Consider the following 26316-nt stretch of genomic DNA (forward strand, 5'->3'; position numbering starts at 1 on the left):
CAAAGCATTATTCATCACAATGCAAACCTAGCAATGACATTCCAAGGTGAAGGTTATCTGATACCAGATTGAACCAGTGAGATTATGAATTCGGGCCTTGAGTATGTTCTGCAGTGCCTGTGCCAACTGTTGGGGGTTCTGTAGCTGTGACTGAGTTCTTGGCGTTGGTTCTCAAGCTGTGGCTGACTTCTTGGCGTTCTCACATTGAACAGTGACATTTGATTGTTGCATGGAAAGGACATGTGGCCAAAGAATATCATCTGTGCATCCGTTGAACTGAACATGCATACTACACATGAATATGCTTCGTTCTGGTAATTATCTGGTTTCTTGATACAAGTAAGTATTATCTTAGAGAAAGCTAAAGTGCTTAAAATAAACTTTCAAAATAGGCAATGTCATAAATACGAAATCGCGATTCACAGCGGGTTTTTTGGGGTTTTTTTGGGGGGAGGGGGGGGGTTCAGTATATTTTGAAGGTGAAAATCGGATAATTACTAAGAAGACTGAATTTCTATAAATAGCATTTTAATGATTACGGACAGCAATTTTTCATGAAACCACTAATTGTGAAATGTTGCCAGTGAATCTAGAATCGATTGGGATGTTTTCGTAAATACACTTACACGAACGACGAAGTGGCTTTTCCACCATATTGTATAGTGGTTATAAATCACCTTTCGCGAAGGCCGGTATTGAGACGCCAATTACATCGTAATTATACATTTCATATTCAGCTGTGAAAAATGCATCAGTGACTTGTGGGAACTTTCCAGATTACAAGATTCACTGAACTGGCACGTATTTTGTCAGGCTGCAGGGTAGACTCTCCCGTTCGAGCAGGGTGTCATCACTTTGCCTTGACAAACACATATCTATCATTACTGAGAACCGTTCAATGGACTCTTCCCAAGACAGTTCTTACGATTGTCACCCAAACACTCAAAACCACACACGCATTCACGTACACGTGATTATACATACGTGTAATAATGTTGAACGGGATGATAAACCCGAGTTCACGTTCCCCATTTCAGAGAAGATAGTATGAAGACATACCGTTGTTACTAACGGTAGAACTCACTTTAATTGCTTTTAACTCAGTAGTTTTCAAATAGACGCGTAGTTGACATATTCCTGTCACCAGTGCACTCCTTACCAGGAAGTCAGGCTTGTACAGTTTACTTTATTTTCAGAAATACTAAGAAAATACCAGAATTACTCCGTAACGACTCTATCGTTTCCCACACGTTCTTCTTACTGTGTTGCAGACATGCTCCCACCATACATCGGCACAAAACGGATGCATATGTACATCTTAGTATTTAAATGAAACTCCTTTGAAGTAAGGGTCCAGTCCAGTGATTGACACCATGAACATCGATGTACATATCTGGGACACTGGGACAACCTTCAACCATGTCAGCATGAACACCACGAGAATCATACAGTAAAATACTAAGCGCAATAGTAAAAGACATGATAAACACTGTAACTTGTGGCCGTCAACACTCGTGGCATAGCATGTTGCATTAACGAAACAGGACTATTTTTAATTATTCGTTCAAACTTACAATAGAAACATCTAAAACTTAAATCGTAGACGAAGCCATACTATGTCTGCCTGACACGTGACAAACACGCCTCTAAACGATCTCAATGGACTTGTTACTGTAAACGCATAAACATCTGTGATAGAATAGGCAAGACTGGTGACACATCAAAGAATGCCTATGCTAGAATGTACATTCGATCTCAACACCAGCAGTTGTGGTTCTCTTGACATGTAACAGGTTCTATATATAAAAGTCTCTGTCGAACCACCCGCGATCTACATCCAATGCACAGTGACGATATAACAAGCAAGTGAATACTTGCTTATGTTCAAAATTCAACTCTCAACCTTCTGTAATCAGTGAAACGTGGATCTTCAAACCAAGCCTAGTCCTGAATATAACAGAAACTTTATGTAAACCTGTAACAGAAATAATCAGAGAGTGATCGGTGAAGGGCGATACGTAATCAGTGTCGCCATAAACTCACATGCACAATTACACTTACAAACAACCAGCTATTTAGAGGGATGTAGAGACTTCAAGGTCAGGTATATATCACATTGGAGCAGAACTGTCTTGCATAGTGAAATATGTCCTTAAAGACGCTGTAAATATGCGGGTATTTGAATTTCCAACAAAGGCAAACAGTAGATATACTGAAACTTGGGCGCCGAGAGACGGGCGAGATGCTATTGTTGTGTTATATCCAGCACGTACAGCTCCACAGTGTGTTATACATGGGGTGCATCACTTCAGCCTTTTAGTGTGATCGTTTGATTGATGTTGGAATGATGAAACAATTGCTTCTGTCGTAATAGGGTAACAGTGTGTAAATGTGTGCAGCGTACGGTACAGTGTCCATACCTTAAAATTCCAGTCGGATCCGACTGGGCGAATCTGTTCGTCAGTCCTTAAATATTATCATAATGAACAGATATCTGCAAAGAAAACAGTTATTGTCGCTTTGGCGATTTCAAGGGCCTTCTCGATTCTAAGGGTTAGTTTGTAAGGGTCAGGACAGATTATTAAAAATCTTTCATTTTGAGCTTTGATCGTTGGCCTATATACGATAACGGTTCCGCGAAACAGCAACAATTACCTGTAGGGCAGCACTGACAGCTATTGAAGGCTGTGTTACTGGGCTGTATCTTCAGGGAGAACCACACGTTCACGTTGTTCCTGATATCTGATATAAACAATAAAATAAACAATAACGGAGATGTGAATAAGCATCACTTGTATACGAGAGCTTGATGTAGTTGATTCGTGACATGAAACACCTCACCACTGCGAGATGCTGAGATAACTTGTTTTTAAGGTCAATCGGCTAAGGCACCATAGAGATGACACAGGATGCTATTCCGGAAATTATCATCGGCAGGAATTGCTACTGCAAGTCACAGTCTGCATCCTTTCTGTCCGCACTACGGGTGTGACTAGGGTACTTTAAATTTACTGTCCCGTTTGGTAATGAAATAAAGAGGGTCGTTGTATTCCCAAACAAACATTTCAGAGGGATTTTCGTCATAAGCAGTCATGACCTGACATTTTTAGTTTACAAAAAATTATAGAAAATTATGTTTTACTTAGGGAAAATGTTTCTGATCAATCGCACATGTAAGTACGCAAACAGCAAATATTTTCATTCGAAATCCTCTGAAAAGGATGCCTGTGGCGACTGGAGTTGCCTGTGGTTATCACTGGGTTTGTGGATGCCTTCAACATGTTGGGTATGTTGGAAGGGAATGGGTGATAGCAAGTTTGGGTGAAGACATTGTAACCATCATATATGTATATTAATCACTGAAAGTAATAAAATCAACAGCTGATAACTGTCTTCTCCCTCACAACCTAGACACGTCTTTTTTCCGGTGAGGGAGCACCAGAGACTGTTGTCGTCACGACTGCCCCACATTACGCTGATGCGTCCAAGCTTTGATTGATCGTGGGGCAGTGTTATAGAAAGAGATACGGGAGGATAAAACAACCCTGCATACCTCCAGTGTGTTGGTATATGTTTCCGTGGCAGGTGGTAAGTGGACGGGTACGGTATCGGACAAAACCAAGTTGCAAAGGTCCAAGGTAGAAGTTGCATTTAGCACCACAACAACCCGAATATCAACATATTAATATTGTGGTCACTTTAATTATATTGTTTCGTGTGAGGATTACAATTAATGTTATAAAGACCGATTAAGTTGTGAAAATTATATATTCCACAATATATCTTGTATATATTTATCACTCCCCTTCCGTTGAAACATAAGATTAATGTATTTAATTTCTCGAAAGGCTGAAGTACACATTTACATGAGTGGCATTTTAAGCTAACATACACGGCAATAGAGTGATATGATGATAGATCATAGAGATTGTCATTTAACTTTCCAAACAAACTGTTTACTCCAGTGTATCATCTGTCAGCTACTTGTATATATTGGAAGAGCTACCTGCTTATGAGTCGACCTGTATATAACAGAAACTTCAATCACACACTTACTACCTTGCTGATGTGTAAACAAGGACAATTCTTTTGTTTGGATGTGATATCAATTCTTGTTTCTGCTCGCATGGAATGCGGATTAGAATGTCCATTCGGGGGTTAAGCATTGACCAGTGGCTCACAAGGGTGTGGCTCATGTGTTTGTGATAAGCGCACCTCCGATTTATAGACTTTTGTTCAACCCAGAGCACGACTGAAACACTTTACAGCAGTGAGTAAATACATGTCTTTTATATGGAATCTGATAATGGTGACCATTATTATCATTTTTCTAGGAATTCCATCTGATGATAATTGTCTTTTTTCTAAACAGTACCACACTCCTTCACACGTTATCGTTCTGTTTTAGATGTTACTTACTGTGACGTTACATTCAGCGTTCATCCTGGGTTTTCTCTCTATAACAGCACGTAAGTAATTCTACCAATTCTAATTGTGTGGTTGTCCTAACACATTTCATGAAACGATCCTTTGGCGTACTTCTAGTCACAAACTGCAACGTTTCATCATTGCAACTGCTCTTCATATTTCGTGAATTTGGAGGCCACTGTGGATGTGACAGTAATATATAGTACACCGTGTCACTGTCGATGTTCAGTGCGTGTCGTGACTTTCCAGGGTGTTCTCCGCTTCGGACATGGGAAAATGGACACACCCTGTGCCAGAGGAGAGGGGGGATGATTGTTCCACGTGATGGTTCGTTGGAGGATCTTCGAGGGGTGGTGGTTGGCGGAACACATGTGTGGCTTGGGGGAAGAAAGATGCACACATCATGGACATGGCAAGGTACTATCTTTCACTGGTATCTTAGTAGAGATATGATTTTGGGTGACCGTTTGTATGTTTACGAAAACAATAATTTTGTAAAAGTAACAAGGTAAACAAGATTGGACCTCAGGTTTGTTACACAAAATATATCTTTTCGTATACTCAGAATATGTCTTTTGGTGCGATCTCAGTGTCCCCTTTTCATCGAGAGGAAAAAATTATTGATTTTGGACCAGTGATCATCAATGATGTCAAACGTTTGGGCATTTTTCCCAGATCGATAAAGGCTGAACTTTGCCTACATGTAGACAAATGAATGATTGGGTTTTGTTCCATGTTTCCAATACATGTATTCTGTCCCCTCTCCGACTTAAGACTCTGGTGGTCCTGTTTTGAGAACGCCCTAGTACTGAAGTACGATGGCAATTTTTATAGACTTCTTATATTCTGTGAAAGGTGGCGGTTCGACAGATTCTAATGTCATTGTCAAGCAAGTAGCATTAGAATCTATGTCGAAACGTCGGCTTTCACAGAATAAAATAAGTCGTATGTACACAAACAGTCTTAATCAACACAACTTCTAAAAAGCCCTGAGATAAATGGTGTACTGAGATAAATGGTGTGCTAACCCGTTTCATACAATTTCAATTTTGTTTATCTAGCCAAGTAAACAAGACATTGCTTCTACGTGGACTCATACAACTGTTTTCCTGACCGTGAACATGTCATGTTTTAGATGGTTCCCCACTGTACATGGACGTGGGGTGTTACGTTCTACCCCCGACCCTTACGCTGAACCACAGAGGGGTCACAGAAGTGTTCGACTGTTACCTCCAGTGCAAACAAAAATACACATTCGCAGTCATAAGTGTGAGCATATGCTAAAGGCGACGTGACACCTATTTCACAGATCGATATCATTATTGTTTAAAACGACTTACTTAGTGGTGTATGTACAATGTGTACATACCTTGTGGCAATGTGTTGAAAGTCAGTAGTTTCTATGTAGACATGTCAACATTATACACATGATGTAATCGGCAAAACATGATCTCGACTCCATCTTCGACTATATACATAAACGCAGGTGACAGAACAAATTCAGCATATGGGCGATAATAGATTAAAAACATGTGGTATGTGATATAACATATTCCGAATGTTATGAGTTAGTGTAGTATGACACATTCTGGGAGTGATATAACTGATTCACTCTGTGTGACATAAGACGTTCAAATAATATAATATTAAAAATCAGATATTTTGCCATTCTTTTCTGAATTGAGTCCTTGCAGATCAAAACAAATAAGTGTTTTGTATTTCTAGGAAACAAGCTGCAGATGTCTGGATTATATAGGGAATCTCTCCAAAGCCGACATGGGGAAGTGTGACCAGAGATGTTCCCACAACGCCGGAGAGCGATGTGGAGGATCAGGCTACGGCAGTATCTACAGACAACGTTAGTCTTACTTCCCTGTTTACATACGTTCATACAGACAACAGGTCTGTTCACAAGTCTCGCATTATCAGGTTACAAGTGACCATTTTAAACGGTTTTTTTAACCAAGTCCAACAGACCACGGTGATTTTGTGTACAGAATATAAAATTGCACACGAGACGTTAAACCTTAAACGTTAACTTTGTTCAATAGGTGCATATGGATATACTTAGGTAAATCAACTGCAGTATCTAGGATGTTGAAAGTGCTTTTTTTATTTCACCCCATCTTTTTATAAGCGTTGACAAAACAAATTCTTTTACTTTTGTATTTATGTACTTTTGCATTTACGAACTTTATCCCAACATATCCACCAGGGGGCCCTTTCACAAAGCTCTCGTAAGCCTAAGGTCTCGTAACTTTTCTCGTAGCATTCCTACTTCCTATGTTACAGTATAGGAGATACGAATGTTACGAGAAAAGTTACGAGATCTTAGGCTTACGAGAGTTTTGTGAAACGGGGCCCTGTATGCTCGTTGCTGCATCATGATACTACAGCCTACACACCTGTGTTGTGTTCCAGCTGACCTATACCCCTGGTCCGCCATGAACACAGACTCCAGTCAGTGTGGGTATCTGTACAAACCCCCGCAACACCCTGTCGTCATGATGGCAGATCTGTGTGGTACCAAAGTCTCAACTCACAAACCGGCATTCTGCCAGAAAGGTGAGAGTAACTGTTCTAGATGTACACTATGTTCAAATATGTGGTACCGAAACCCCCCAAAATATGTATATATAAAATAAAGAAAACAGGCTTATACTACTCTGGTGTATGGTGCATGTTCGCAAATGTTTTTTCGCTCATGGTGAATGTTTGCCAAATGATTTTCTTCTCATGGGTGTGATTGTTAAACATTGATGTAAGTTAGCTGAATTAAGTCAAAATGATTCGAATTGTATCTTATGTTACTTATAAACATATATTCAATCATTTACAACTTTCAAAACATGGTAAAAGTGTATTTTGAGCAAAAGTGAAAATTCGTCCATGGATGAGAATATCGCTGTAAATTAACCGTATCACGTCAAAATGAGTAGAATTTTGTGTCATTCATTCACAACTTCAAAACATAAGGCCTGAACGAAATTAAATTCTAGCTCATGGAACGGTCTACGAGCGAGCGAGTTTAAATTTCAAGTTTTCGAAAAAATGTTTTTCATTTTTTCATCCTTAGGATATATTCACATAATTACATGTCAAATCCCTTGTCAGAAAGTGACCACGGTACAGAGTGTCTGGACTTTTGTGATTCCAGAATTAAGGTGTGAATGGTTACTTTGACATATCTCTGACTTTTGTTTTCCCTACTTACATGAATGTATATGTTTTGTTAAAACTCGCCAACTCTGTATTCAAGTTGCTCAAGTTACATCAATAACTGTAGGGAATGCAAGGCCATGAAAGTAAGGACACAGGGTTGTGTCTGCTCCGCAGCTCTCACTGTTACCTTGACTGAGCCGTCCAAACCTAAATTTGATTCGTTTCTGATTCTCGGCCAGTCAACACACATCCGAAACCCAGTCAGTTCTAAAGTACCATTTTGTGATAATGTACTTGGTTATCCGTGAAGTGTTTAATAATGAAGTCACGCTCTTGGTCCTGGAACGTGTGTACTTTCCTGTACAGATGGCAACATATCGGTTGACATGACGTACAGCACGTGGGAGCAGGCTTGTCCTGGACTGACTAAGGCCCATGCGACAAGGATGGACATCCTGCCGTTTAAGAATTCACAGGGCACACAAGAATACTACTGGATCGGTCTGAGCAGAAACACAGCATGGCACTGGAGTAATGGTACGTGGGAATCTGGTGGACTAATTGCGGTGTTGTGAAGTTGAGATATACCAAGTTGATTTGAACGCTTTAGTCCACATTGAACTCAAATCAGTGAAGACATACCTAATCATACAACTCAGTATGCCAACGTCACCCTTCAGTCTAAGCTATGATTTCAAATTAAGGAGGTTAAATCCGCTACAGGTTATGAGGACATAGAAATGGCCGAGTGTATCTCTTTCAGCTGATTGTAGATTACCTCTACGTTTTGAAGGAATCACCGAAATCTGAGGCAATGATCGAATAATGCTTACTCGAATGAGCCATACAAAACAAGCAGGAAGTAGCACACATGCAATACTGTCTTCAAAATCTACCCAGCTCTTTGTACTCGTTGCATGTCCTATCATTACACTTTGATTCAGGGAGCAGCGCCGAGAGCCTGCTACAACGCCTAGACACAGATGACCTCGGTGGTGACTGTCTGGCTGCGTACAAAGACGTGGGAGAGAAGATTCATCTGAGCACGTTACCTTGTTCCGCACCAGTCACTGTCGTGTGTGCTTCAGGTGAAATACGTTATACCTTACATGGCTACTGTTGCCGACGTTGGTCAGATCGGGGATATTGGGACCAGATACGACCATGGGCTGACCTGGAAATAGTGACTTAAAATACTGTATCAAACCCCAGTAGTTAAATTGGCTTGTACAATGCTGATATCGGGTACCTGTACTCAAGCACTGTCCTATGCATGCTGGTCAATGAAAGTAAAGGGCGGCATCTCATAGGCATTCCACATCATATGTCTCGTAATAGTTAATGCTATTATACTTTACCGTGTAATATGAACTATTCTGTTGCAGGTTTCGGCATGGTATCGCTATCCTCTGTTCCGTATCCCACGCAGTATCACTATCCAACATCCCGTGTTATTTTGTATTTCAGTATCGGTACAGTATTACAATTATTTGTTCCGTGTCAGTATCACAGTCCTGTGTTGAATCTTAACTCACTCATACTCTACCAACACCAGATTTACAACCAACAACCCAAACCTCCTCCACAAGCCCAGATCCTGATAGAACTCCTGCAGCAAGTTCCAAGTCTACCAGCTCTACAACAGGAAGCATTATCAGCACTACCGACCCCGGACACATAACGCCATCAAACACATTGCCTCTAGAACCTTCACCCACACCATCTTTGCCTCCATCTTCACCAACAACTTTCAAAGCAAGGCCAATATCTTCATCGACCACACCTTCCAGCACCAAGACATCTTCGTCATCGACAATGATTACCTGGTCGTTTTCCGCAGCAGGACATTCCCACTCAGAATCGATACAACCCAGCACCGAGAATGGGATTCGAGGAGACGGTACTAGTGCAGCAACGCCTTCACAAACACACACAACTATCGGTGTAACCCATGAGTCTGTATCTAGAGAAGCCAGTAAACCTCATGAAGAAAACACAGATCTGAAAGGTGAGGGTTTCCGTCTGTGTACATATCTGTAGTAGTTCTGTTGTTCAAACCGTATTTGATTGCATATTTGCTTCTTCGCCCATTGTTACTCTAGTGTATTAAAGCGTAGAGGAGTGGGTTCGTTAGCGATTTCAGTCCTGCTTTAAACAACACCCCAGCCACGGCAAAGTTCATGAATATTCCCCTTCAAGCACTGTGCCCCCGTAGACTGTAGATGTCATGGGAATTGATAACAATCAGCGGTCTCCATTCGAGGGTTTATCACTGTGAACGTTATTTAAACAAGGATCTTGTTGCATTCGTGGCCATACAAACGTAAAATTCGATGCGGATACTGTGTAAATCTGACCACTCAAACACGGCACGGCACCTATCCAGAACTCTTTTTTTAAATACATAATACACAAAAAATAGACAATCAGCGACTAATTATTGTGTACTTTCTATTGACCATTTATGACCTAGGCGTTACTTTGTACAGGTCTGTACATTGGTGTGGGTGTGATCGCCAGCATTCTTCTGCTTGTTCTGCTGGTGCTGTTGCTGTTGCAGGTGTACTGTAAGAACAGGAGGTATGACATCTTGTTCCTTTGGAAGCGTGTCGCAGGGTCACATACAATACTATCAGTGGAACAGGCTTTATACCTAGTGTCAGTTAGCGATACCCTCTCCACGTCCAACCCGTGGTCCCGGGGTAGAATAGGCATTCAGCAACCCATGCTTGCCATCAAAGGCGATTGTGCTTGTAGTAAGAGGAGACTAACGGGATCGGGGGGTCAGGCTCTCTGACTTGGTTGACACACGTCATCGGTTCCCAATTGCGCAGATAAATGCTCATGTTGTTGATCACCGAGTTGTCTGGTCCAGACTATATTATTTACAGACCGCCGCCATATAACTGGAATATTGCTGAGTGCGGCGTAAACCTAAACTCACTCACTCACTTTCCACGTCCATGAGAAACATTTGCTCCGAATAGATTATACAATTGTGACTAGTGTGACTGACGTAGTTCTGTACATAATAGCGAAGCACACAGACACCGAAGTCAATCATTTTATCAGATACCAAAGTAAATAATTTCAACAGATGATATGCTGTATTTCCCGTCCCAAGCTGATTCAATATGTACGTTTTTACAGTGGACAGTCCCAGATATACCGCGTACGGAACCTGACAAAGCGCCACCTGTCGAACAGCAGCACCACTAGTGTCTCCAGAGAGAACCTGGTCAACCAGAAGCGGAACTCGGTGTGGGGAGACACAGAGAAACGTGTCCGTCTACAGTCAGTGAAAGATGCACCAGCAAATAACACTGTACGATGGCGAGATGACAACTGGGGCTTTGAAGTTGACGACGGTAATGATTCTGTGTTTGAAGATGGCTCCCCAACATCTCTCTCTCCAACTCACGGTGTTGGCATGGCAACACGAGTCTCACTTGGTGTCCCAGACCCCGTCCGAGCTGTACATTTTGAAGACGAAGCTAGAGCCACACCGACTGGGATGGACTTGAATCGGAAACAGACAATTTATCCCCGCTTGGAGAACTTATGATGTACTTGGTTTACACAGTCAGTACCTTATTTGTCCACATATGGGTGTTTCAGCATGGACTGAAATGTGACAATGATGACAATTATTGGTACTCCTGTAATTGGGGACAACGGTAGTGGAACCGGACGAGTGTTTACGAAGTTGACTGATGACAATTTCACAATCATTGTCACAAGGCTAGATGTACACTCGTGTACACTTGTGCATACTCTGCACTTGTTTTGCGAATTGTGACACCTTACATGCCAGAATGATATATAGGTTCTTTAACTCATAAATGTAGGTATGAATTTGGTTCAAATAGGTGCTTTTTCCCACGAATAACAAATTTCCAAAGCTTTGTATACTCATGCTGGCACTAAATCCTGATTGGTTCCGCTGCTACAATTCAGCACACACTGGATAAGACTATACAACAAAATAACTGAGTAAATATTCAACAGGGCCACAGTTTAAATGGCCAAACAACACCAGTGAAAAATAAGAGTCAGCTGTAAATATGATTAATATATGGTATTTTATGACCCACGTTTACTTCATGAAGGTAAGGCAGAGTGAGACATCACAGATGTGTACAACCTTGATCACAAATTGACAGTTTGTTCCATACAGCTTACACTACAGCATTAATTAAGTACACACTGCACTATTGCACTTAATACACTATTTTATTGAATATATTAATATGAAAAATGTATATTTTGATAAAACATTCATCATTGAGAAAGAAAAATAATTTGTGTGTTTGCTAAAAATATTGTTGTGCTGTGCTCAGCAATATTCCAGCTACGGCAGCAGTTTGGAAATAGTCAAGTGTGGACTAGAATATTCAGTGATCAACATCATCGGCATCAACATACACAATAGACACATGCTGACATAAATAAACCAAGTCAGCAATGCTGTTAGCCACCTCTTACGGAAAGCATTGGCTGCTGAAGGTTTGGTTGCTAACCCAGAACTTCATGGATCAAGTAATACTGCACCATGTCAGCTGGTCATGAGTGGCTAGGGTGACCACTGAAAAACACATCACATGGGTGACTGTATGACACCTATAAAGTTGAGCTTACATTTCATTACAGGCACCTGGCAATGACTACATCTACATTACTGAACACCTCTATCACAGACAGTATCTCAAGAAGATACAATACAATACAATACAATACAATACAATACAATACAATACAATAATGAATATAACAATCACATTAATAGTATTAAACTATCAAATGGGAACAGCATTCATATATCCAACAACCCACTGAACAGGAATGTCCATTATTCCAAACTCAGTATCTACTGACAATAAAACTTGGCATTGTATTAAAATTTTGAATTTCCCATGTTTAATATCTTAAAAATGTACTAATTTCCCCCTTTACTGGTCATGATACAAATACAAGCGAGGTTGTGCTGGACTAATAGTGAAGCAGCCAGACGTGCAATACACAGAGCCACAGGGAAGGGTTGAGAGACAAATGAGTCTGGGGGGTTCGGGAGACACAGAAGGGTGATGGGAGGGTGTACTGGGGGTGGGTAGGTGTTTGGGTGGGTACAGGTTCAAAACTGTTTTTAGAGAAACCTGCAATACATAAGCAAATGCATGTACTTCTCAAAGATAAAATGAAGAGATGAGCAGAGGGCCATGGGTTAAAGTAACAGAGACTTTTGTATAAAATCTAAAGTCGGCACCAATGGAGGGTCAAAAAACACTATTCCTTATAAATATAATTTTTTATACATATGAATATATTTACTATGTACACTGCCACTTCATCAAATGCTTGAGCATTTCACCTTATTGTTTACATCTAAAATATCAGCTCATAACGTGTGACGTCAATACTCTAACACAGGCTTTTATGCATTTTGTTTCACAGTGAAACACACAATATGTAGATGTAACTCAAACATGACATTCACATTCTTAATTTCAGGATAGTGCTCTGACTTGGAATGCCCAACAAACTTTGCTTGTCAAGGAGATACTTTGGAGGCCATATCACTCAAACTGATCCTTTCCCTTAAAGTCAATCAAACAGTTATCTACTGTTCTTCAATGATGTTGTTTTAAAAGAAAGGAGATAAAAAATAGCACTCTATGGTACATGTACAAATGTAAAGTCATTCCACTGTAAGTTCAGTGTCAACACATACCTAGGCACCTGGATGCCCACACTGATGGTGACAATGGGAACCAACATGCTTTTGTTCATTTCAGAAGAAATGCTCTGAAACAACTGATTCTAACTCCCCTTGTCCTGAAATGGCACCACATTTTCAAAGGATTCATTCTGTACTTGTCTCTGCATCTTTTGTTCCATTAGACATTTATCTGGCGGTGAACTGGTGGCAGCAGGTCTGTATTCTGTCATTAGTTGGGCATTAGTCTGTCCCACCTTTTACAACCTTCAGCCAGTTCTGACTGCAGTCTATGCTGCTAGGACCCCTCGATGAGTGCAAGAGAGTTTGTGTGTCTCTGTCTAGGAGCCTAAACCTCTGACTGCCTTCAGCCAGTTCAGCATCAGCCTGTAGTCTGTGTTTTCAGCCAGTCTGTTTTCCCTTCTGGACAGATCATCCACCAGTGTGTTGAACTTGGCTCTGGCCAACTGATGGAGTGTCTCTCGTTCAAGGTCACCCTAGACAGTGAGTAGGTGAGTGAGTATTGTTTAATGAATGTATACATAGCATATGTTATTCACATCTCTAGGGCAGGTCACCCTAGACAGTCAGTAGGTGAGTGAGTATTGTTTAATGAATGTATACATAGCATACGTTATTTACATCTCTAGGGCATATCACCGTGCACATTGTATGACTCTTACCTCCAGTGGTTGTGTTCTGACCCTCATGATAAAGTCTCTTATCTCCCCTTCGCACCTGACCGGGGGGCAGTCCCCTCGTGCCATGTAGTTCACACTGTCCAGTTTGTGGAATATCTGTGTGAGTAAACATGTCAACCATGAAAGTGTCATACAACAGCAGTATTTTACATCCTCAGGTGCACTGTGACAACCATGTCAAACAATGGCCAGCTATAGTTACATGTTAGTTCTTAACAATCTCACAGTCACACTTCCTACGTTTGTCAGTTTGGTGGCTTATAACTTGAATGTTACATTTTGTTGCTGTTTGACCATCTTCATGTTTATTATTCTTCAAAGCAAGTCTGTATTTATTTCAAGTTAGTAGTCAAAACAAATGAATGGGATCATGAGTGAATAACTGGTTGGGTTCATGAATGACTGGTTGGGTTCATGAATGACTGGGTGGGTTCATGAATGACTGGGTGGGTTCATGAATGACTGGAAGCAAAATAGTTTCCAAATGTTAACAGACAATTCTATGCCTGATAGTTACTGGCCCACAAATAATTCACATGTCCAATGCTTGGATGAGGAACATAAACAAAAGATTACACATGGCACATGTCTTTGAGAAAAATATTGTTGGCATGACATGAGTTTCATCATGAACTACTATTGTGCTGAATATTTTTATTTAAAAGTGTGCTATAGTTTAACAAGTTTCAGAGAGTGATTTAATTACAAAATGACCTGATGCAACTTCACTAGCCAGTTGGGCCTGTGACTGGAGATTTACTTACTAGACTGGACATTTACTAGCCACAGTCTAGTGGGCCTGTGACTGGAGATTTACTTACTAGACTGGACATTTACTAGCCACAGTCTAGTGGGCCTGTGACTGGAGATTTACTTACTAGACTGGACATTTACTAGCCACAGTCTAGTGGGCCAGTGGCTGTTTCACACACTGACTGGACGAGTTGATGAGTGAGGGGGAATGGTAATATCGGAAGAAAGCCCAAAGTGATGCAGGATATTTATCAGGTCAGTAAACCAAGGTCACCTGGGTGAGTACTACTACTGGCACTACCACAGAACATTTACTTCATAACCTGTGCCTTCAGTGACCTGTTAGTAACATTCTCCAATTTAGCTCACCTGATAGAAGAGTTTTCTGTCCCTGCCGGAGCCAATGTGTTTCTGACTCTCAATCATATTGAAGTTGTTCTTGATGAGGCCCAGGTATTGCTGGATGCCTCTCTCTGTCACAAACTGGGACTTCTTCTCTGACAGGGCCTGCATAAAGCAAACACTTTAAACTGAGACATATTTCAGTTGAATGCCATCTTTGATTGGTGCTGGTAGAAGTAAATAACACTGTAATTATAACATATCTTGCAGACCATTGCAATGGTTACAGTGTGAGTGAACGTACCTTCCATGCTGGACTCATGTATTCATGGCTGTCTGTGAAGATCAGCTGAAAATATATATTTTCAACACTGTCAGGTTAACAATCATCTTGGTTAAATGTTTTGTTTGAAGAAAAAAGTGAACAAATAAAACTTCTGATTTTTCAGAAAAGAAAACAAGCACTGGAAAAAGATCATGATATATATGATCTGTACAACCAAGTAACCCAAACATTCAAAGACTGGAAGTCTTATCTTCTTTCATGAAATATGACATGGCTTCTTCATGAGATATGACATTTAGCAGAACAAGCTCATGGAAGTGAGTATCAAACAGGCGATAATATAAATCAAATTACAAAAGTTTCAAGGTAAGTTCAGACTAGTTCCAGCCAGACAAGATGTGGATGTCTTAGGAGTTGGCAATCTGGGTAAATAATCACACTGATTCATATGGTTGGGTAGACAGGAAATGAAAACACTGAAATTGTAGCAGTTATATTTGTAAATGAAGGGGTCCATAGATGCTTTCTGGTGACATTTTTCATAGCTTCCATTCACTGACCCCTAGTATAACCTCACAAGCTTCATCTACTGACCTCCAAAATAACCACGCTAGCTCTAGATCTTCCATTCACTGACCTCCAGAATAAACACACTAGCTTCCACTCACTGACCTACAGAATAAACACACTAGCTTCCACTCACTGACCTACAGAATAAACACACTAGCTTCCATTCACTGACCTACAGAATAAACACACTGGCTTCCATCTACAATGGAAGCCCTCAAAATTGACATCCCTCCAATCCAGCATGCTCTAAAAATTGGCACAAGAATTTGAGCTCGGCCGAAGCTAGTTAATTTACTATCATTTCCACGCCCTCTAATCCAGTTGACTTAGTTGACAAAAGATTTTGATGCAGTTCCTCGGCCAATTCAAAAAGATATTGCACTTAAGTACCAGATTGGCAGGCAAACAGTTTCGGACATCTTAAAAGGCATTTTAGAAGTTGTATAGATAAAGGAAAACTAAGTTCTATGCATGTGGATAGTCAACTTCTTTATTGCAATGGGTGTGATGGATCAAGTGTATGAAACTAAATTTGAATTACAAATCAATTCTAAAACAACATGTAAATGTAAACAGTAAATTTGACAAAATTAACACACCGACACAGACTGCAGAAAACAGTTAATTGGAGGTGGAGCTTCTAGCCATAGTAACTCCTACAACCCAAGAAACCAACCAATCGTCTGTTGAAGAACTCAACCCCAACCTCAGCGATCCCTGAGGTCATCTACTGACCTCCAGAATAGTCACACTAGCTTCCATCTACTGACCTCCAGAATAACCACACTAGCTTCCATTCCCTGACCTCCAGAATAACCACACTAACTTTCACCTACTGACCTCCAGAATAACCACACTAGCTTTCATCTACTGACCTCCAGAATAACCACACTAGCTTTCATCACCATCTCACAGAAGAGCCGGGCCTCATATGCTCCATACTCAAACTGCTTATTGGGCCCTCTGTTCTCCACGCTCTCCGTCAGGTGGTTACACGCTGATAACACATTCTGGAAGTGGAAAACATAATTTAATTCCCAAAGCATTATTATTTTGAATACTTTCCTTTTATTGCTTGTCACACCTTCCTTGTGTCCTGAAAGTTTATATAATCAAAGGCAAATCTATTTGGTCACAGGTGAAAATGAACTGCGCACTATCCCTTCTGTACCAGCTGTATCCACCAATAAATGCACAATGCTTATGAGGTACTGCTACATAATTGGTTGAACAGTGTTTCAAATCAACAAGATTGTATTCTAATAGCATGCCAAATGAAAGCAATGAATATGATGAAAGTGAGATATGTGAGATTACACAACAGGGATGCCTGTGTTGTTGGAGTGGAAAGAGGAAAGCATTCCTCCAACATACCATATTTGGTTCAGCATACACCACCATGTAGTCTACATCACTGTCAGGAGTAGACAACCCATACATGTAACTTCCTGCCCGGGCCACAAGGAGTATCTGGCTTGGCTCCATTTTCCTCACTGGGCCTCCGATCATGTCCATCAGCTTTACCAGACTAGAGTGCTGGTCCTCAATACCTGCATAGAGGACAGGTCTCTCACAACATCACACATTGGGTATAGGTATAGTGACAACTGACAAGCAGCTGGGAATCAGTAACATAATACATTTGCTTTAAATAATCACATAGGTAAAATGAAAGCACAAGTGACACACTAACCAACAGCAGTAGGATCAAACAGGTGTCAAGGAAAAAACATGGTGAACTGTGTGCAAATCAGGCCCTGCATCCCTCAGTGATTTCACAGTGGGCATCATGCAATCCCTTCCACTCACAATTGCTAACAATTAAGATATTCCTGGGCTACTTTTCCCCATTATTGACCATGACTGAAATGACTGAACTCATTTTATTGATAATGATGATAATATTAAGAAAACATAACAGTCAAATTAATGAGAACACATGACATAAAAAACAGTTTATAGTCTATAGTATCAACCATGCAGTTTATACAATGTCTGTATTTAGTGCCAGAGTATAGCCTTTATTTCAGCATCACTTCTGCAGCAAACATACTGGGCATAAATACATGGGACATCACACAATCGATACATGTACAGGAAAACAATCTTCAAAGTATGAAAACAGTTGAGTGGAAAGGTACGATATTTCCCCCAAACTCAGAAATGAACATACCTGATTGTTCAGTATTTGTAGTATGCGTAACTGAAAAATTGGATCTCAAACACTTTTGAAGACTTAAACCCTGGACACTCCACGGCTGAATCACGGCATAGCACTTCAGGCACTGCCTGTTAGTGGTGTGTACCTACATTTGAGAGGAATGAGTTGTCTCCCCTGTAGTCTAGTCGTAGCCATCCAGCCTCCAATGATTTGTTCCAATCCCGCTGCCTTTGTAAACTGGAAAGACTTGAGTTGGGGATCAATCTCCTCCTTCCATTTGACGAGGATGGGGAAAAACTCATGTTTGGTACCCCCACCTTCCTGAAAAACACACACATTTATGTGTGAATTGTACTCGTCCCATGCGAAACATTTGGTGGAAATTAGAATACGTGAAATTTCAGCTAATTTCAGTTACCCTATATGGGTGCTCTCATTGACTGGCATCGAACCAGACTGTATGTAGAATGGATCATTGAGTTTCCATAACTCCACTAAACCCACATAGCTGTTAACCAGGACTATTGTAGTATATCACTGAATGAGAAGTTATCCTTCTTTGTCTAGAAATGGGGTACAAAATCTTACACAACTTAATCGAGCTGTTTCAGATGGTGACCTAAAGTACCTCAAATCATTGTTTAAACATTTCGCCTTCAGCAGTTGTATCACAGCCAAACATTACTGTGCTAAAGTTTGATGTGACAAACTTACAGCTGTCTCAAAGTAAAAGCTGAGAACCTGTGTATTCATCATTAAGTAACAACTTGTGGCTGTGTTGACCATCAAGGAAACTCACAGAATTTACACAAGTTTCACTGCTGGTTCACATGGCTGAGAGCACCAGCTCCAGGGTGAGAGATATTAACAGATATTAACAACCTGTCATGATGTACTTAAGTCTGAACAAACATGGCTCACCTGATACATTGACTTGAGGACACCCAGAGCTCTCCTGGCTATGTCAGACAAGTCATCCTCTTCCACCTGACAACAGACCGACCGACCGGCTACGATCCTCTCAAGGTGATGCAGGAGTCTAGACAACAGCCAGTGTTCATGCATGGTGTTTCAAAGTAACATAACATAGAGTCCTGTATGTTTCAGATGTCTGTCTGACACACTGAAAATTCACAGGAACCATAGAATAACACACATTTCTTATAACTAGAATTCAAATCATTACCAAGCATAAAATTATAAACAGCAAACAAGTGTGATGTGTCATTTAACAATTTCATTCAAGGACATTGTGAAATAATAGTCAGTCACTGGGAGCAAATGGGTGGATATGGCCAAAAGAATGATATTGCATGCATTACCTGCATGACTCACACAGCTGGAAGAAGGTGGTTGTGTCCTTCAACTTCAGGCCACCCGTCTTCCTCTTCTTGCTGATGCCACCCACCGCCTGCCCCCGAGACGCCTCCACAAATCCACGGCAGCCTGCCACAAACCAACCATATGTATACACTCGACTCTGTGACAACTCTATATATGTTCTACATACAGTTACAACAATACATTCCAGTCCAGTGTCAAACAATAACACAATACTAACTTGCACTCACTGATGGATAAGTGAGTGTGGTATCATAGAGCATTATCAACAGAATAACGGCAACACTGTGTACCCACTGGATACATTGCTGGGATGGCAACAGGTGAAAGTGATTTCAGGTGAAAATCAGTTGGTGGTCGGGGGTCTCAAGATCGCTTGATTTACATCTTAATGTGCAAGACTGCCATCCCTGGAATTGTACCAAGCTTGGCCTCCTCCTGATGAAGTATGACTTAAGCAAGATGAGCTAAGTACAAGTATGTGTGTGTATAACATGTAGAATCTACCTACCCATGACCTGTGTGTGCTGTAGTGTAGTGGTTAGAGCTGTCCACTCTGGACTAGCATACAGCACTGCCTGTGGGTCATTCAACACTGACTCCACAAAGCGAGTCCGACCCTTGGCCAGGAAGTGTCCGAAGTGAGACAGCTCCACAGCTTGTAACCAGCCCTGAAACAGAAAACACACCCAGAACATGATACACGGATATTCAGTACTTGTTTTGGTTAGGAGCATCTGACTCCATCAAGTGTAATATTGTCACAATAAGAACATAAGGTGATGTGAATTTGCACAAAACAAACAGGATTCATTTTCATACTCCTTTTAACTCTTGATAGAACCTATCTAGCTAATATATAGTACTTCAGTGCTTCTATATCTACAACACTAGAACTCTGTTATTTGGACATATCTGATGACAACCAATGTCACTGAAAGTGGGCTATGACAGTAAACATATCTATTATGAACAATGAGCTGACCAGGTGTTCGAAAGGCATTCAGAAATGATACACATGAGGAACAGGGTTTTTCATGGATGTCAGCATTTTTTTATGAGGAACACAATGTTTTGGAGTATATACTTACTCTTTCATACCTTATATGGGTGTAGCAGGTCATGAAGGAGTAAGGATATACCAAAAATTGTAGTCTTCCTAATTAGAAACATGTTGGCATCTATAAAAATTCTCTTCTTAATGAACTCAACCTTACATATCACTAATGAAATATTTCTTAAAGCAATTAAAAACCACACTCACTCACTCCATCATATTGTATGTGTTTTGGATTGTACCCCCTTACAAACATCCCAAATCGCCATCAATTCATTAGACTCCTCACCTTAGTTGATCACATGTGTGATATATGTGTGAGTACCTAAACATATCTAAACATCCAAGATAACAAGCTGCTGATTCTCACCAGGTCGATGACCTTCCCTTCTATCTGATTGTGTTGATTGGCCGGTGTGAAGAACTGGTCATCATGACCCAGGTAAACCACCAGGATGATGTTGTGTCGCGCCTGCTCCCCTCGCTCCCGCTGTGATGCTGCATACCATGGACATGTCAATAACACTGCCGACAGCACCTTTTTGGCCCGCCCTTAAGGAGATCAAGTCAAAACTTCACATCAGAAGCTGAATACTGTTGCATACTTGTCCTTAAAGTGACCAAGTCGATCTGTATAATATTAACTTTCAATAATAACTTACAAATATTCTTTTCCAAACTTCTAAAGTTGTCTTGCACATGGCATATTTACCTTCAAATGCCTGTGACAACAGAGCAGTGAATTTGTCCTTGACCTCTGATGTCAGTGAGCTGGGCACATGCATCAATGTGAGCTGTCGGAGGTCCTGCAAGGGATGTTCGTTAATGGACATCGCCACATAGTTCTCACAGCTTCCCTCCACCTCAGACTTGATGTCACGCAGTTCATCAAGTGTTGATCGTATCTTCACAGACACTAGATGAGGGAATATTGTTATGTTCTCAACTTGGCAAAACAACATGAAGTATGACATGAAACAATGGCATCTGCTTACTATGTGCTTGGCTGAATATTTAATCTCCAAAGCAAGAGTACACAAGGGGAGGTAACTCCCAGCATGACAAGACAACTCCCTCTGTGGCAATAGCATGCTTGATTCGCTACTACTATGTCAATACACTACAAATATTGCCAGGAAATATATTCTAAATAACTCACATTAGAAACAGGTATGTTGACTTCACAGGAAAATACTACCTACACCTCCATGTAAATGAATTCATTGGTGTACAGCTCCTCCAGCACATGTGATAACATCTGGCCTGACATCAACTGAGTGAGTGAGTGAGTTTAGTTTTACATTGCACTCAGCAATATTCCAGCTATATGGTGGCAGTCTGTAAATAATTGAGTCTAGACCAGACAATCCAGTGATCAACAGCAGGAGCATTGACTAGCACAACTGGGAATGGATGACATGTGTCAACCAAGTCAGTCAGCCTTACCACCCGATTCCTCACAGTTGCCTCTTATGACAAGCATGGGTTGCTGAAGATCTATTCTACCCCAGACTCATGGCAAATAACACTTGATTATATTAAAATATTAAATGACAATTGTCTAATCATGCCGCAATACACCTAACAATCAAAACACTTCTATCATCCCTTTCTGCAAACAGACAAGCTGACTTCAAGTGTTCACAGAAGCAATGTCATGAATATGCTGTTTAGTGTTTTTACCCCACCCCCCCCTCTGTGTGTGTGTGTGTTTGTTTTTGTGTGTGAGTGTTTGTGCGTGCGTGCGTGTGTGAGTGTTGATATAAAAGTGTGTTTTGTAGTCCACAAACCTCCATCACTGTATTTCACTGCAGAACTCTTCACCTTAAGTCGAAGTTGTTCAAGATTTTGTACTGACTGTGTGGCCAGCTTCAGGGCTTCAGTGTCCACATCCTTTTTCTGGGGACTGACAAACACAAACAATATCCTAATCATGTGGAAAACACAACAAAAATATCACAAAAATAATGCCATATTCTAAAAACAAGTAGACAATTTCCTGAAAATAATCACTTGCTTAATGCTGACCACTAGTGCACACGCACTGGGGGTCCTGACTTGGTTCTCTATACCAACAGTAGATCTAGACTATTTTAAATGCATTTGTTTACTTAACTCATTAAGGCCGAGAGCCGTGTATATGCGGCAAATTAATTAGCTTCTCACAGCGAGAGCCGCCTATTGGGGTTAATAAAAAGCACCTCTTAAATTCGTACTGTACCTATAATTTCAAACAATTTAGTAGTTATGATCAAAGATTAGCTTTTTTTAGGAGAGAGGTTACTTTCTGTGTTAATCAGAAGAACTGTTAATGTGTTTTGATAACAATTGCTTGCAATGTCAGGAGGCTCATACAGGCAAATGAACACATGTCTGCGAGAAAGGGGATTATGAGATGTTGTTACAGGAGGTAAGTGTTTGTTACTCGTCATTGGGAGTGAATACTAAGATACTATGTTTGCACATTGATTGAATTAGCGGTGACAAGGTTACAAAACCTTCTTCTAAATGAAATCATTCATTCATTCTTTTTAATAGTTCATATAATGAATCGTAGACATAAATAGCAATACTGTATTACACTCATGTTCGTGTGGATTTGAAATAAACCATGCTACTAATTTAGACCTAATTCATTTGCGACTATTGATTTTTAAAGTTGACAATAATACATAATCGAATATGAACTTAATGTACTTAATGTACATAATGTACTCTTGCATCTACTCATAATGTACTTATATAGAACACATAAACCATACAAAGGTAACTGGGGTATTTTGTTCAAGCTGTTTCATGCTTATTTGAAACGTGATTTTTCAATGCAATTTACATAAGCATTGTGTAAGAAATGTTTGTATTTGATCTCTGTAATTATCTTATCCAGTGTAATGATCACGTGTATCAGATCCATCGTCAATAAAAGGAGGATAATATATCAGCTACGGAATTGATGTGTATAATCATTCAATCAGACAACACTAAATGAGATATGTGAACACCTCTTTCAACCTCAAAATAACAGCCTCTGGCCGAATGCATGTCCAGGTAAACTGACAAGTGTAAAACAAACTTATGCGCTGTTACATCATTGGACAACCTGTTTTGTGGAGTCATGCTCATTGTCAATCTTCTGAACCTCGTCTGCTTTCAAAACAAATATAAGTATGCCCATCTTCATAAATATTTGGGGAGATTCAACTGCAAGTGTATACATCACAATATATCAGTATCGTGTAACTTATTTTAATTCTATAATACATGTACTTGAATTGTGATATTTATTCGTAACAATGTACGGATTATATTGAAATGTTCAGCAAACCATTATGTTTGATGTACAAGTAGTGTGCGCAAAATGTATGTACAAATAAATACTATCTCTAGTCAATGGTTGGATTGGGTTATCCGGGGTAAAAATAATCGGATTGTAGCGCTTTGAGCGCTTTAAAGAAAAATAAACTCGTCAAAGTGTTTGTTAGTCCTACATGTACATTTCAGGTATCCTTACAATTATGTATGTTCACGATACACAAACTTTTTCATGATAGCTAGAGTTGATAAAAGCGAAATCCAGCATATCGATTGGTCAACGATCAAACCAATAGTCAATCTGTATCCAAGCTGTCTAGTGACCGAACGTGCTCTTCAGAAATTTAGCCCACGCCCCATCACCTGTCATTTCCTCTGTGACAGGTATCTCATGATACGATTGGTCATAGATAAGAAATCAGCCACTATATTGGACAGTTGAGATTCAAAACATCCTATTCAGGAACTTTGATGACGCCCATCCCATGACCCTTTGTCTTATGTATGTGCAAGGAATAGCATCATTCAATATGCATACATGTAAGTTCGTGTGATAACGTATATTTTCTGCGTTAAATCTAGATGAACCAAAGTGACAAACTGTGAATCTGTTCCATGTAAGTCAGCTTATTTGTACTTACCTTTAAATATTCAGTATATACTAGCAATGTATCAGCGAAAACGATTCTTTCATAGAAGATTATCAGGCATGTGCATAAATTCTTCTTTACTGCCACTGACACAGATGTCTTGAACAATTTAACCTCACACAATGATATGAGAGGGACAATTTGTTTAATTATGTCTTATATACAAAGAATACAAACATGTGTTAAGAAAATACACATGCACCAAGATTATTAGGCATGAGCGTAAATTCTTCTTTACAGCCATTGATATAGATGTTTCGAACAATTTAACCTCACACAATGATATGAGAGGGACAATTTGTTTAAGTATGTCTTACATACAAAGAATACAAACGTGTTATGAAAATACACACGCCACCAAAAGTCTACAAGAAAAAGTGTAATAAAATTACGTAAAACGTTACATGTTCTTCTTTACAGCCATTGACATAGATGTTTCGAACAATTTAACCTCACACAATGATATGAGAGGGACAATTTGTTTAAGTATGTCTTACATACAAAGAATACAAACGTGTTATGAAAATACACACGCCACCAAAAGTCTACAAGAAAAAGTGTAATAAAATTACGTAAAACGTTACACATATGACATGTATTCACTCCTGCTTTCTCAACATATACCTTTACAACGCAATTAAACAATTAAACAATCAGGACTTGCTTGTATGACGAGACAGTTTCCTGTAATCTCCGAAACCAGCCAGGGATATCAGGTGTGATTAGCCCTAATTAGTCTCGCCACAGCCGGCCAGGCAATCAGCACGGGGTTCCAGGTGTTGAGCAGCGAGGTGGCTCTCGGGCTTAATGAGTTAAGAGGTAAAGTGAGGATATCGGTCTACCTTTCAAATATGAAGTCCATCTCATCCATGATCCAGTGTCCTTTGCTGAAGGAAATGATACAGTATGACAATTAACAATCACATGGATATAGGACAGGTGACTATGTATGAGTTAAAACTACTGCTGCAAGCAGTGGTCTGTTTAAATAAATGGATGAAAATACCACACTAGATAATTTCAATCAGAAAACAACGTATCCGAGCAGCGAGCTCGGTGTTGGTGAGGGCTGAGGCATCTGCCAGAACAAGCTGAATCCTCCCTTTCCCCTACTTGTTTCGCTAATCACCAGTAAACATAACTAAAACAAAACTTCGTCTTAGAAACTAGTCACCATCTGCATGAAGTGGTATGTGTACAAATTACAATGTTAGGAAAGGCCACACCCCTTTATAGTGCAAGTAATCGGATTAACAAGTCTGTCTCAAATCTCCATTCTAAAAATGTATATCATAAATGCTTTTTCAAGAAATCTTACCAATACTTTCGGTATGGGTACGGATGGCAACTGGCGACTACAGATGAAGGGAAAGCATAGCGACAGTTTCCTTGCACAACAACGGGATATCCTATCCTTACGTCACAGGTTCGTGCCACCTGCCGGGGAATTCCCTGCGAGATTAAAGAACAGTAACTCGGTTCAAAAATCGCATGGCTAACCACAATAGAATATCAGCAGTAACTTCAATACACAAGTAAAAGTACCACTAAAGTACTTCATCGTATCCTCTAAAACACTAGGCCGTTTTTTATTTATTTATTTATTTATTTTCAGTTACAGGAGTATGTCTGTCAAAGGATTTGTGGTAGGTTAAGCAAGTGTCCAGTAAACCCAAGATAGGTTCCATATTTATAACCATGTAGATTCACGTTTGTATACGTCGGGGCGGTGGGGTAGTCTGATGGCTGAAGTTTTGCTCGCCACGCATAAAGTCCCGGGGTTCGATTCGTCAGATGAGGACAATAAATGAAGCCCATTTCTTGTTTCCCCCACTGCTAA

General features: G+C 40.2%; 2 protein-coding genes across 3 annotated transcripts; one reads left to right on the forward strand and one right to left on the reverse strand.

The window, feature by feature from the left end:
* Positions 1-65: 65 nt before the first annotated feature.
* On the forward strand, positions 66-11888 carry LOC137298408 (uncharacterized). 2 transcript variants are annotated; one of them, XM_067830669.1, is made up of 11 exons: positions 66-339; positions 4409-4469; positions 4678-4845; positions 5564-5697; positions 6154-6286; positions 6850-6993; positions 7957-8127; positions 8535-8678; positions 9146-9598; positions 10080-10170; positions 10741-11888. In XM_067830669.1, the coding sequence occupies exons 2-11, from the start codon at positions 4409-4411 to the stop codon at positions 11153-11155; spliced, it is 1914 nt and encodes a 637-aa protein (XP_067686770.1). In that variant the 5' UTR covers positions 66-339; the 3' UTR covers positions 11156-11888. The 2 variants fall into 2 exon arrangements, with proteins under 2 accessions (XP_067686770.1, XP_067686769.1); XM_067830668.1 differs by lacking the exon at positions 66-339 and adding an exon at positions 3862-4270.
* LOC137298409 (uncharacterized) lies at positions 11654-25904 on the reverse strand. The gene is made up of 15 exons (XM_067830670.1): positions 25795-25904; positions 25319-25363; positions 22305-22420; positions 21227-21430; positions 20885-21066; positions 19969-20128; positions 19439-19562; positions 19038-19155; positions 18266-18437; positions 17330-17505; positions 16831-16965; positions 15404-15448; positions 15127-15264; positions 13987-14100; positions 11654-13800 (listed from the first exon to the last, which is right to left on the reverse strand). The coding sequence occupies exons 2-15, from the start codon at positions 25345-25347 to the stop codon at positions 13645-13647; spliced, it is 1869 nt and encodes a 622-aa protein (XP_067686771.1). The 5' UTR covers positions 25348-25363; positions 25795-25904; the 3' UTR covers positions 11654-13644.
* Positions 25905-26316: the final 412 nt, after the last annotated feature.

This window comes from Haliotis asinina, chromosome 10 (genome assembly GCF_037392515.1).
Source record: "Haliotis asinina isolate JCU_RB_2024 chromosome 10, JCU_Hal_asi_v2, whole genome shotgun sequence".
Lineage (NCBI taxonomy): Eukaryota > Metazoa > Mollusca > Gastropoda > Lepetellida > Haliotidae > Haliotis > Haliotis asinina.

What these genes read in the sequence shown, in the direction of transcription:
- LOC137298408 (XM_067830669.1), top strand. Translation starts at nt 4,409, where the DNA reads ATGTTACTTACTGTGACGTTACATTCAGCGTTCATCCTGGGTTTTCTC. An exon ending in ACACATTCGCAGTCATAAGT is followed by an intron (nt 5,698 to 6,153) that starts GTGAGCATATGC and finishes TTGTATTTCTAG; the next exon opens with GAAACAAGCTGCAGATGTCT. An exon ending in CACTGTCGTGTGTGCTTCAG is followed by an intron (nt 8,679 to 9,145) that starts GTGAAATACGTT and finishes TACCAACACCAG; the next exon opens with ATTTACAACCAACAACCCAA.
- LOC137298409 (XM_067830670.1), bottom strand. Translation starts at nt 25,347, where the DNA reads ATGGATGAGATGGACTTCATATTTGAAAG. An exon ending in AAGGGAAGGTCATCGACCTG is followed by an intron (nt 20,129 to 20,884) that starts GTGAGAATCAGC and finishes TTTCTGTTTCAG; the next exon opens with GGCTGGTTACAAGCTGTGGA. An exon ending in ACAGAAAACTCTTCTATCAG is followed by an intron (nt 14,101 to 15,126) that starts GTGAGCTAAATT and finishes TTACTCACACAG; the next exon opens with ATATTCCACAAACTGGACAG.